The sequence below is a fragment of the Mobula birostris genome, chromosome 14, assembly GCF_030028105.1.
Source record: "Mobula birostris isolate sMobBir1 chromosome 14, sMobBir1.hap1, whole genome shotgun sequence".
In the NCBI taxonomy this organism is placed as follows: domain Eukaryota; kingdom Metazoa; phylum Chordata; class Chondrichthyes; order Myliobatiformes; family Myliobatidae; genus Mobula; species Mobula birostris.
The window spans coordinates 42,153,018-42,166,971 of record NC_092383.1 but is presented as its reverse complement, the minus strand read 5'-3'; the positions used below and the strand labels follow the sequence as shown (position 1 = coordinate 42,166,971).

The 13,954-nt window shown below is 40.2% G+C and overlaps 1 protein-coding gene across 6 annotated transcripts in view; it reads left to right on the top strand.

Moving 5' to 3' along the window:
• Nucleotides 1-13,954, top strand: part of cgnl1 (cingulin-like 1) — a 226,906-nt gene that overhangs the window by 73,593 nt on the left and 139,359 nt on the right. For all 6 annotated transcript variants that reach the window (XM_072278440.1, XM_072278437.1, XM_072278439.1 and 3 more), the window contains exons 5-7: nt 342-461; nt 544-692; nt 3,845-3,986. In XM_072278440.1, coding sequence (XP_072134541.1) covers nt 342-461; nt 544-692; nt 3,845-3,986 — 411 coding nt within the window. The remainder of the gene's footprint in view (nt 1-341; nt 462-543; nt 693-3,844; nt 3,987-13,954) is intronic.

Here is a 13,954-nt window from a genome sequence, read left to right as displayed (position 1 = left end):
AGCTTACGGAAATCCATTATTTGCCACAGGGAACTAGAAGCTAAGACTGTGCTCCACTGAGGAATGTGGTCAGGAAGTGAGTGTTTCACCTGTTCAACCTAAAACAACAGGACTAGAGGCAGAAAGAGACTGTCGTCTTTATATTTGAGTATGTTTTGCATGGGGAGATCCACATAGTAAAACAGTTGTGATTAAAGAGATCAAACTTTAACGTCCTCAGCCTCAATTAAAAGTCATTTATACCTTTGATCAGAATGGTTATTCAAACATGAGTGATTAGAGAAATTTATAATTTTAAGAGAATAACAAATGCATTAGTGTTGATTACCACTTGCTTTCAGGATGACATTTCCTCAGAATTCCAAGTCCTGTTGGAACAGAAAAATGCGCTTGAAAAGAATGCAGTTGCGATTGAGAAGAAAGCAGAAGAGCTGCAGAGGAAACTGGATGAAGTGACAAAGGTATTGTGAGTGACTTGTGGATTTATGCTGCATTGCTGGTGGCATCAAAGACATTGACTGACAACCAGTTCTTGTGTTTTAGATTCAACAGAATGACAGAGAACAAAAGGATCGGACTAAAGACAATCTCAGAAACCTACAGCAAGAAATGGAAGAGAACTTAGAAGAAAATAATCGTTTGCGAGAGCAGCTAGCAAAAAGTGATAAAGAGCTTAGAAATCAGCTTGAAGAGTAAGTAGACAAATTTGGATCCCTGAGTGCATGTTTAAAGTAGAGTAAATACATATTTACATGGTGATTATTTAAAAATAAAACTACTAACCAGTAAAATAAATTATAATATTATGTAATACTTATGGGGAGGAATAAACAGTCGACATTTCAAGCCAAGATCCTTCATCGGCCCTGATGAATTCCTCCAGCATTTTGTGTTTTAGTCTAGATTTCCAGCATCTGCAGAATCAGAATCAGGTTTAATATCACTGGCATATGTCATGAAATCTGTTGTTTTGTGGTTGCAGTACCTTGCAATACATAATGATTTAACAAAAGTATAGATTACAATAAGAAACATTTTTAAATTAAATTAAATATGCAGTGCAAAAAGAGGGCAAAAATATTGAGATAATGTACATAGGTTCATTGCCCATTCAGAAATCGGATGGTGGAGGGGAAGAATCTGTTCCTAAAAGTTCTTAGGCTCTTGTACCACCTCCTTGATGGTAGCAGAGTACACGTCTTGGTGGGGGGGGGGGGGGTAGTTGGTTCCTTAATGATGGATGCCACCTTTTTGAAGCAATACCTTTTAAAGATGTCCTCAGTGGTGAAGAGGCTACTGCCAGTGATGGAGCTGGCTGAGCTTGCAACTTTCTGAATCTTTTTCCGATCCTGTGCAGTGGCCCCTCCAAATCAGGCAGTGATGTAACCAGTTAGAATGATCTCTGCTGTACATCTGTAGAAGTTTCTGAGTGTCTTTGATGTCATACCAGGTCTCCTCAAACTCCTGATGAAACATAGCCACTGTCATCCCTTCTTTTTAGTTGCATCAATATGTTGGGCGCAGGATAGATCATCAGAGATATTAACACCCAGGAACTTGAAACTGATCACCTTTTCCACTGCTGATCCCTCAATGAGGACTGCTGTGTGTTCCCTCAACTTCCCCTTCCTGAGGTTCATGATCAGTTCCTTGGTCTTACTGATGTTGAGTGCATGGTTGTTGTGACTTCACTCAGTCAGCTGATAAATCTCACTCCTGTACACCACAATCATCACCACCTGAAATTCTCCCAACAATAGTGTCATCAGCAAATTTATAGATGTGTGTGTTTCCTTGACTTCTCTTTCTGGAAGTCCACAATCTGGTCTTACTGACAGTGGTCTTACTTGGTCTTACTGACAGTGAGTACAAGACCCTACTCAACTAGTTGGTCTCTTGTCTTTATGATACTCTGGAATTAATGTGAACAGAATGATCTGTTTAAATATTAATTTAGTGCTTAGAGTTGACTCAAAATATAAAGTTCTGGACTGTGCAGTTGTAATAACTATAACACTTTCAGCATTCACCATCATTTCACAGTCAAACACAGGAGTCCAGAGGTAACTGTCATTAATTCTCTGCTCTGCATATACACTATTTTGCAATCATCTCCAAAAATCAGTAATTAAGTGAAAACTATGCTTTTGCAATTTTTGGAAAAAATTTGCCAGATGTTAAACTTTATTGGATGAGATGCAACAAAGGATTTAATGGTAAACAAGCTATACTTCCTACATAGCAATCTTATTGGTCCTAAAAAGCACATGGAATGTGTATTTAATTGCAGTTTGTGAAGGTGGTTATTTCAAAGTTCTGTTGTAAATTGTCTAAAAGAATTTCATATTTTTGATGTTAATCAAAGGCAGTGGTGAATACCATTCCTGCTGGGCACAAAATCAAAGCCTTGGTAATCGTCTGCTAATAGCCAGGACGAAATATCACAGAAGCTATTAGTTTTATTGATATATTTGTTTGGTGATTGAAGTATGGCTGTTCATTGACATCTTCCTCAATTGATAAACATTGACATCTTCCTCAATTGATAAACATTGCTCGTAGAATAAATTTTCACTCTGTGAGCATTTTTTTATTTATCTATTCATAACGTTAATTAAAAACACTGAATTCTGGCAGGGTTTTCCAAAGCTTGTAATGAACTTCAGCTTTTTGTGCAGATGAAGGACGTTGATCCAAAAGGCTGATTGTCCATATCCTTCTGCAGATGCTGATTGACCCTCTGTCACTTCCTTTGCCAGTGTGGTTTTTCCTTTAGTTTGCAGTTTCCTATATGACTTTAGCTTTCTGTCACTGGTTTGATACACAAAAGTCATTGGGCTCTATCCTATCAATGTTTTTTTGAGTTTTGTCATAGCTGTCCCCACTCCGTTTGGAAAAGACGCATTGTTGTTTTCTCAGAGTTCAGTGAGCTGCTTCAGATTAAGTGTTCTAGGAATTCCTCCAAGTGCTCTTCTGTGCAGACTTGTTGTAGGACTTGTAAACCAAAGTGATTGTGTGGATTTTACTAAGGCTGATACTGCACAGAAACAGACCCTTTGGCCCATCTAGTCCATGCCAAACCATTTAGACTGCCTACTCCCATCATCCTGTACCTGGCAAACTAAAGGCATTTCTCTGCTTTCAAGATGTACGTATTAGTTGGCCTACAGATCAAGGCTGGATGGTTCCAGTGATCCTCTTTGCTAGACAGAGGATGCACTGCAGGATTGCCAGTGACTGTTACACCAGATGCTTAAGAAGGTAAGGATTAAGCTCCAGTGGTAACCATTGTGGAGTTATATTCCAGCACTCACCACTTATACTCAGTGGTGTTTAGATTAATAAATGATGATAGAAATCAATAAAATCTAGAGTGGAATTGACATTCTAAGCAAATACTTCGCTTTGTTCTGGGAATCTAGAACTGGAGTTTCAGAATAAAAGCTCAATTGTTACAATGGTGACCAAGAACAATTCCTTCATTCAGGATGGTGAACCTGTGAACATCTAAAATACTGCAGATGCTGGAAATCTGAAATTAAAGGAGGAAATCGGTTCAAAGTGGCTTTAACCTGAAACAATAACTGTCTTGTTCCAAAGACGTTACTTAATGTTATGAATTTTTCCAACATTTTCTGATTTACTTCTTAAACCCTGCCTTTTTGACCAAACTTGTCATCGCCAGCATGTGGATATGCCACAAAGCCCTGAAACAGTTCCTATCAAGTATTTTGGGAGATTCTGCTCAGCTAGAGGTGCTATATCAGTGGAAACTTGTATTGTTGAAGATGTACAGTGTGGTGTGGTTGGGAAATAAATAACATGTTTGGTGCCTTTCTGTCAGATTGGTGCAAGTGAAGATGGAGAGGGAGCAGTACCAGAGTGAAATCAGAGATTTGCAGGATCAGCTGTCAGAAATGCACGATGAGCTTGATTGTGCCAAGTTCACTGCGGACAATGAGGAGGAAAAGGAGACTCTGATAATGGTAAGTGGGTAAGGGTTGTCTGTACGGTCTTCTCGTCCCTTCCTGCACTCAGCCCTATTAGAGAGATTCTAATATTACAGAAGGAAAGTAAGGTTGAGTGTTTTTTTGTGGTGGTGATGATCTCTCCCCTGTAGATTTTGGTGCTTGGTCAATTTTGAGATTTAGTTGCAGACATGCCTGCTGTAGACATCTGCTGCTTCTGGTTGTCCATCAGCCCATCACCCACACACTTCTTCCACAATTTCCCCTCCCTCATGATTCCCATCTGTCCACTCCACCTCCCTTAGTTGATCTCCAATCTTCACCTTCCTTCTATATTAGATTCCATTATCTGCAGTTTACTCTTGTCTCTGCCTATCACTTCGCAGCCTCTGTTGGAACCCCCACTCTTCCCTCCCCCATCTGCCAATCCCTCATTCTCATCTGTACTATCTATTGCTGCCTGCTCTTTGCTTCACCCCTTCCCTTTAGCCTTTTGTACTATTTACCCTCTGTCTTTCAGTACAGATGAAGGGTCTTGACCTGAAACCACACTTGACCCCGATGTTACAGATAGCATTTGTTTGCTGATGGTACAATGACAGAAGGGCCAGCTCCATCCACAGGGAGATGGTTACTTTCAGATAGCAGTTCAGTGAGCTGGACCATCAGAAGCAATCACAGGCCTATCTTCATGTCACTATTTTGAAAGGTACTGCAAACAGTGGAGTCATTCCACAGTATTGTATTGAAATTATTGCAGTTAAAGTATATCTGAATTTGCGATCTTAGGAAATTCCTGCAATGGGCTGGTACCAAAAATGTGACTTTTGTATTGCTTTGTAACATCTCATCATTTTCTATGTTATTGTTTGTGAGCCATGTCATGAGTCAAGTACATGACCAGATGTGTCCAACATAAATAAATGTGTTCAGCTTCCTAACAAAGTTAGCAGCTCACACTCTGGAATAAATGCCCAAGTCTCCATGCTTTCTTTTGCAGGAAAAGTGTCACCTACTTGTTGCTGAATTTCTTCTGTTGGCAAGGTGGACAATGCAGATTAGACTTTTCAATGATAGTACATGTTGTCAAAAATAGAGTCAGCGCATATCTTCTGGTTGATGCTTTCACTGCTGAGTTATTCTCCCTCTCATGAAACTGTTAACCTTTCAGTGTAACCGAGAGCTCAGAGAGTTTGACGTCAGCAGGTGCAGGTTAAATCAGATCAGTCTGGAAATAAACTCACTCCTATACCACCACCCAGGAAGAAGCAGTCTATGTCCTAGCAAAAGCAGGTTATACTGTACTTCCTTGATTTAATTGTATTTTTAAGTCTCATGCTTTGGTCAGGATTAAAGCTGTAAACAGTGGGGAGAGCCCTGGGTTCTCATTTTGCTATTGGTTTATTATGTACAAAGGTACAGTGAAAAGCTTGTCTTGTATACTGTTTATACACTGTATTCTGACCATAAGACATAGGAGCAAAACTAGACCACTTCCCCATTGAGTCTGTGCTGCCATTCTATCGTGGCTGATTTATTATTCCTCTCAACCCCACTCTCCTGCATTCTCCCCATAACCTTTGTTGTTCTGATTACTTAAGGACCTGTCAGCCTCCGCTACAAATATTCTCAATGACTTTGCCTCCTCAGCTGTCTGTGGCAATGAGTTCTTCTGACTAAAGAAATTCCATCTCATCTGTTTTAAATGGACGTCCCTCTATTCTGAGGCTGTGCCCTCTGGTCCTAGACTCACCAACTGTAGGAAATATCTTCTCCATATCCACTCTGTCTAGATCTTTCAATATTTCTTCGGTTTCAATGAGATCCTCCCTCTTTCTTTTAAGCTCCAGCAAGAACAGGCCCAGAGCCATCAAACCCTCCTCATACATTAACCCTTTCATTCCCAGAATCATTCTCGTGAACCTCCTCTAGACCCTCTCTAATGCCAGCACACCTTTTCTTAGATAAGGAGCCCAAAAGTCCATAACCTCCAAGTGCAGTCTGACCAATGCCTTATAAAACCTCAGCATCACATCCTTGCTCTTTATTCTAGTCCTCTCAAAATAAATGCTAACATTGCATTTGCCTTCCTTACCATTGACTCAACCTACTAATTAACCTTCGGGGAATTCTGCATGAGGACTCCAAATCTCTTTGCACCTTCGATTTTTGAATTTTCTCCCCATTTAGAAAATAGTTTATGCATTTATTCCTTTTACCAAAGTACATGATCAGACACACTACCTGCCACTTCTTTGCACATTCTTCTAGTCTGTCTCAGTCCTTCTGCAGACTCCCTGCTTCCTCAACACTACCTGCCCTCCACCATCGGCAGACTTGGCCACAAAGCCATCAGTTCCATCATCCAAACCATTGTCATAACATGAAAAGAAGCGGTCACAATACTGTCCCCCTGCGTTACACCACTAGTCACTGGCAGCCAACCAGAAAAGGCTCCCTTTATAGCTAGTCTTTGCCTCCTGCCAATCAGCCAATGCTCTATCCATGCTAGTTTCTTTCTTGTAATACCATGGGATCTTATCTTGTTAAGCAGCCTCATGTGCAGCACCTTGTCAAAGGCCTTCTGAAAATCCAAATAAACAATAATCACTGACTCCCCTTTGTCTATCATGCCTGTTATTTCCTCAAAGAATTCCAGCAGATTTGTCCTAGTTGATCAAGCATTTCCATGTGCCCCAAAACCTCATCCTTAATGATGGACTTCAGCATCTTCCCAACCACTGAAGTCAGGTAACTGGCTTATAATTTCCTTTTTTTTCTGCCTTCTTCCCTTCGTGATGAGTGGAATCTTACCCTATCTCTGTCCCTATGCAGCTCCTCTAATTCACTCCACAAACTTCTGATGAAAGTGCATTGATGCATCCTGCACAGTTTTTCCCCCTTTCAAGGGTCTTCTCAGCCTGATTCTATTTGGTCACATGGTACAATGCTGAGAGGTACAGGTACCTATTCATACCAATATTATTCAAGTCCCATGTGTTACAGGATCCTTTCCTGAACTAATCAACTATCTGTTGTCTGTGTGTGTTCATTGAGGCAAAGTGAGTTTGAATACCTGGTATCTTTTATGCTCACACAATAATCAATAATTGTTACAAGATGGTGCAAGCTGTCTGTCTGAACCCAAACAATAAAAACAGGAAAAATGTGATTAGGTCCCACAGAGATGAAAGCCATTGAATACTCCAAGGCAAGTGATACTTCCTGGGACCTGGAGTGTCTCACTTCTGGAATCTATCCAGACAGAACAAATGTGTGGACGTCATTGTCCTAAGATTCATATTCAGCAATCAGCAATTCAGTTACTTTCTTTCTTTTGGAATGGCTTGAGATAACTAATGATAGCACTAATTATCGACAGTTTATAAAAATGTGTCTCAATTCTACTGTGAAGTGGACGACACTTAGTTTTACACTTGCTTTTGGCAGAGCCTGTAAAATAGTGAGATTGCAACAGGCAGCACTCGAGCTAATACAGCACTGGGTTCAGGGACAGAGCCACATAAACACCTGCCTGCAAATCTCAGCCCTACAGGCAGCACTCGAGCTAATACTGCACTGGGTTCAGGGACAGAGCCACATAAACACCTGCCTGCAAATCTCAGCCCTACAGGCAGCACTCGAGCTAATACTGCACTGGGTTCAGGGACAGAGCCACATAAACACCTGCCTGCAAATCTCAGCCCTACAGGCAGCACTCGAGCTAATACAGCACTGGGTTCAGGGACAGAGCCACATAAACACCTGCCTGCAAATCTCAGCCCTACAGGCAGCACTCGAGCTAATACTGCACTGGGTTTAGGGATGGAGCCACATAAACACCTGCCTGCAAATCTCAGCCCTACAGGCAGCACTCGAGCTAATACAGCACTGGGTTCAGGGACAGAGCCACATAAACACCTGCCTGCAAATCTCAGCCCTACAGGCAGCACTCGAGCTAATACAGCACTGGGTTTAGGGATGGAGCCACATAAACACCTGCCTGCAAATCTCAGCCCTACAGGCAGCACTCGAGCTAATACAGCACTGGGTTCAGGGACAGAGCCACATAAACACCTGCCTGCAAATCTCAGCCCTACAGGCAGCACTCGAGCTAATACTGCACTGGGTTCAGGGATGGAGCCACATAAACTCCTGCCGGCAGAAATTGGCTATTAACCAGGCAAGCTCGCTGAGCCTTTGTGTTGTCTAAGTTTGAATGGTTGATGTCAATTGGCTGATGGATTTGCTGAGTGGATTTGGAACATATCTGTTCAATCCCTGATTCAAGATCAAATGGTCCAAGCTGTTGCTATTCTTACATATTTTGTAATAACAGTCAACTAGATGAATGATACAAGAGCACAGACTCAGTATTAAAATTGGAACATTAACATAATTGGATTTATCTGATTGAAAATGAGTTCCCGAACTCATTAGATCAGGTTGACCCATCTGATATGTGCTCAGTGGGCACAGCATTGTGATTAAAAGCTGATGCCGGGGACTTTCGGGTCATCAAGGGAATGGCGGCGTAAGGAAAAGGTCTCTCGACAAAAAAGAAGGTAAACTGCCCCATAATCGAATTTAGACAAATACTTAATATTGCATAACTATATTAATAAAAGGGGCAAGGATGATGTCTAAGAACAAGATTAAAAAGTCCGCTCCGAAGGCTGATAAACATAAAGAGACGCAGCAAGGCGACGGGCCTAGCTCCCCCACGGCAAGCCAGGACGGAGATAATGAGGGGGAATCGGTGACTCTGTCCTTGATTCTCGGAGAGATTCGCGGTTCCGACAAGATAACAGCAAACAGCTGGAAGATATTAAAGAAGAAATAGTAAAAACTAACTCGCGGATAGGTGAAGCCGAAGCGAGGATTGTTGGAATTGAAGAGAAGCTACAAAACGCAGAGGAGGTGATAGCAGAAATGCTGAAGCTGCAAGACCAGCTCCAGTGGAAACTAATAGATCAAGAAGGCCGCTCGAGAAGGGAAAATGTGAGGATTTACGGAGTTCCCGAAGGAACTGAAGGTAAACCCAGATTGATGATTCCCTTCGTGGAGAAGCTACTTAGAGAGAACCTTGATATACCGGCCGCAAAAGACCTACAGATAGAAAGAGCTCACCGCACATTGGCACCACAGCCTCCAGCAGGCGCCCAGCCCAGATCGATTCTGGTCAGATTTCTCAGTTACAGAACGAAGGAAGAGGTGCTTAAAAGGGCATGGCAAAAGAAAGGTTTCATGTGGAACAACTGTAAAATCAGTTTAGACCACGACTATGCACCGGGGATTCTTGCCAGACGGAAGGAATATACGGAAACACGGAGAGTCCTGAAGGAAAACAACATCAAATTCCAGACCCTGTATCCAGCTCGGCTGAGAGTCTTTTATGACGAAGGGACAAAAACTTACGCTACGGTGGAGGAGGCAACGTTGGACCTGGCGGACTGGGGACTACCTATTAAAGTTATCACCCAACCAGAGTCGCTACTGGAGAGGATTCGGCAGAAGTCGTGGCAGTTAGTGGGGCGAGGACGCTCCACACGAACCAGAGTGTCAAACTACAAGGAAAAGCTGCAAATATTCAGACGCGAATGTACAGAGAACACAGATTAATTAAGGGAAATGACTGAAAAGAGTAAATCGGACTTAAAGGTAAAATGAAAACTGGTAACTGAAAATAAACTAGACGGAATAACTTGAATGATAGCAATATGGTCGAGACATAAATAGGAGAAAATTCTCTATGATTATTCAAACTGCTGAGGGCCCTCTAACACAGGGTGAAGATAGAGGTTATCCCTCTGAAGTGAGGCGGGTCGGTGCTCAGGCCTCACTGTGGGAAGTCGGGAAAAATTTTCAAATGTTGCACATTCAAAAATGTCTACGGTGTGGTTATATGTCTTGGTTTACTGTTGAGAAGGGATTGCTTACTGTTTGGTTAGAAAAGGAGAGTTTTTTTTTCTACTAGAGAAAAATGCAAACTGAATTGGTAAAAATAATTTCCTATAATGTTAATGGGGTTTTGAATCCAATTAAAAGAAATAAGATTATGTCTAAATTGAAAAAAGAGAGGGCACAAATAGCTTTCCTCCAGGAAACACATATGAGCCAATCTGAACATGGAAAATTAAAAAGAATGGGCTTTAAGCATGTATTTTATTCATCATATAAATTGAGTCACAAAAGAGGGGTAGCTACTTTAATATCAAGTACTCTTAATTATGAACATATTTCAGAGACTAGAGACAAAGAAGGACGGTTCGTAAAAATCACAGGAAGAATAGAAGGTACAGAAATAACATTGCTGAATGTTTATGCTCCTCCAGGTTGTGAATGGTCATTTTATAGACACATTTTTGACCTAATGGTCAGTCCTCAAGGGGTAGTAATTTGTGGAGGGAATTTAATATTAGATTAAATCCTATATTAGATTCTTCAAGAAGAGTTACTCAGAATAAACCTCTGACTCGGAAAGTGAATTCATTGATGGAGGAGTTGGGAATTATAGATGTCTGGAGGGAATTACACCCTACTAGTAAAGATTATACATATTACTCTTTCCCTCATTCAGCCTATTCAAGGATAGACTATTTCTTTATCTTTAATACAGATAGACTCAGGATAAAAAACTGTAATATTGCAACAATTGGTCTGTCGGATCATAGCCCAGTCTCTATGTCTCTAATCCTGGAAAGAGAAATGAGGAAACCACTATGGAGGCTAAACTCACATATACTCAATAACCCGAAAGTAATGGAGAGATTAAGGGGAGAAATCAAAGAATATCTAGACCTTAATGACACGGGAGAAGCATCACCAGTGATCTTATGGGATACATTGAAAGCTGTACTGAGAGGGAAAATTATTTCCATTACCACTCACATGAAAAAAATCAATGCACAAAAATTAGCAGACCTTCAAGGAAAATTAAAACAACTTCAAGTTGTAGATAGTAACAAAAGTAATTCAAATTGAAAACAGGAAATTAGGAAATCGCAAAGTGAAATTGACGATATTTATACGTTGGAAACTCAAAGGAATTTTCTTTACCTGAGACAAAAGAATTATGAAGTAGGAGGTAAATCAGCTAGATTATTAGCATATAAATTACGAAAACAACAAGCAGACAATACAATTCATAAAATAAAGAATCCAAAGACAAAGCTCGTGGAGAGTACCATAGGGAAAATTCAAGAGAGTTTTGAAACATATTATCGAGAGCTGTACTCCCAACCCCGGGCCCCCAATGAGCCTTATATAGACAGTGTATTGAATTTTTTAGATCTACCTAAACTTACAGATTTACAAAATGAAAGTTTATTAGAACCAGTAACTGTCAAAGAACTGAACGTGGCCATCTCTAGGTTAAAGGCTGGAAAGTCCCCGGGTTCTGATGGGTTTACCTCAGAGTGGTACAAATCCCTGAAGACACAGTTAGCCCCATTACTACTTAACACCTTTAATTGGATCTTGCAGAGAGGAGAAACTCCACCTTCCTGGAGAGAAGCGATTATTTCAGTTATTCCTAAAGAGGGTAAAGATAAACTAGAATGTGGCAATTATCGGCCAATTAGTGTTCTTAATTTAGATTACAAACTATTTACATCTATATTAGCGCGCAGATTGGAAAAGCTTTTACCTGGCCTAATCCATTTAGACCAGACTGGATTTACTCAACAAAGACAAACACAGGACAACATAAGGAGAACTCTGCACATATTAGAACAGGTTAATAAGAACGAGACAGAGACAATGGTAGTAGGATTGGACGCTGAGAAAGCTTTTGATTCGGTTAGTTGGGCATTCCTATACAGAGTGTTAGGAAGATTCGGCTTTCAAGGAAAGTTTATTAAAGTAATTCAGACTCTATATGACAGCCCTACAGCCCGAATTAAGATAAATGGGGACCTCTCTGACTCCTTCATCTTAGAGAGAGGCACTAGACAGGGATGCCCAAATTCTCCTCTCCTTTTTGCGCTATATATTGAACCGCTTGCTCAACTAATAAGACAGAGCGAAATCGTAAAAAGTATCAAGGTGGCAGGGATTGAACAGAAAGTGGCGTTATTCGCAGATGATGTTTTGGTCTATCTGAGTGAACCAGAAAAATCATTTATAGGATTGTTTACACTGTTGGATGACTTTGGGAAAATATCAGGTTATAAAATAAATGTAAAGAAAACGCAGGTTATGTCCCTAAATTATACACCATCCAAAAAGTTGCAGGATACATATGATCTTAAGTGGGAAGCTAAATCATTAAAATATTTAGGAATAACCCTGCCGAAGGATCTTTCAACACTGTCACAGGTAAATTATGGGCCATTAATCTCGGAGATAAAAGCAGATATGCATAGATGGAATCTTATCCCCTTTTTAAGTTTAAATTCAAGGATAAATACTATAAAAATGAATATTCTTCCTCGGTTATTGTATCTTTTCCATACTTTACCGGTGGAGGTGGATGATAATCAATTCAGGGAATGGGACAAATGGATTTCCCGCTTCATTTGGCAAGGAAAGAAACCTAGAATTCGATATAACACCTTACAGTTAGAAGGAAGGAGGAAGTATGGTTCTTCCTTGCCTGAGAAATTATTTTTATGCCTCACAGGTAACCCCTCTGTTATATTGGTGTAATAGGGAATATTAGGCTAGATGGAAGGAAATAGAATTTGGATTAGTTGACAGTTTTCCTCTTCAGGCCTCAATAGCTGACAAAGGATTGATGGCCCAGTTGGAAAAATTTAAAAACGCTTGGGTAAATCTTACATTAAAAGTATGGCAGAAGGTGGTTAATTCATGTGGAATTAATAACATGTTAAAACTCTTTAGATGGTGTGCATATGATACCGAATTCCTTCCCAACGGAGGAGATAAAAGATTTGAGCTATGGATAAAGAAAGGTCTTACAACCTGCCTCTCATTTATAGATAAAAGAGTATTACAAAGTTTCCAAATCCTGCAGGACTAACATGGCCTAGAACATAATGACTTTTTTAGGTACCTTCAAGTACGAAACTATGTTAACCAGAGTTGTAGATATACAGACCTATCAACAGCAGAATTAGAATTTTTCAAGATTCTGAATTCGGCTTGCAGTTCAATACCTAGTAAATCAGTTTCTCGATTATATAATGCACTCTCCCATGCTAAAAATGTAAATACACTGTATATTAAAGAGAAGTGGGAGAAAGAAGCGGGGTTGGTACTTTCAGAGGAGACTTGGGGGAAAATCTGCAGCTTTCAATGGTCCTCGACTAATTCTTTGACTTGGAGAGAACATTGTTGGAAAAACATTATAAGGTACTTCAAGACCCCATATCAGGAAAAATATAAAGATACAAATGTGATGTGTTGGAGAAGGTGCGGCTCCAAGGAGGCAAATCATTTTCATATTTTTTGGGATTGCCCTAAATTAAGTCTATTTTGGGAAGGTATTCATAGAACATTAGTTAAGGTACTTAGGTCCCAGATACCTCTGAACTTTGAGATGCTGTATTTGGGGCATGTATTGTTTCTTGAACAGAAGGAAGATATAAAGTTGCTGCAGGCCCTCTTAGCGGCAAGTAAGAAATCAATCACTAGAAAATGGCTAAATCCAATACCACCTACATTAGAAGATTGGTACGAAATTATCTTGGAAATATTTAAAATGGAAAAGTTGACTTAGTCCCTGAGAACTCAAAAAGAAAAATTTTATCAAATCTGGAATAAATGGATTGAATATATAACCCCAATGCGAGCAGACTTTAGATGACTCTCCTAATGATTTATACCTGCTCTTCTCATCAACACAGTAATATTGCTAACGTAAGCACCCCTAGTCTAAATGTTTGTTTTTTTTTGTTTTCTTTTGGAAAATAGAGAATTAACACAAGTAAAGGGAAAGATTTGGGAAAGGGATAAAAAAATGAAAAAATTAAGTAAATAAGTACATAGGGATTGGATAATTATGTCTGCGGGCAGGAACAAGC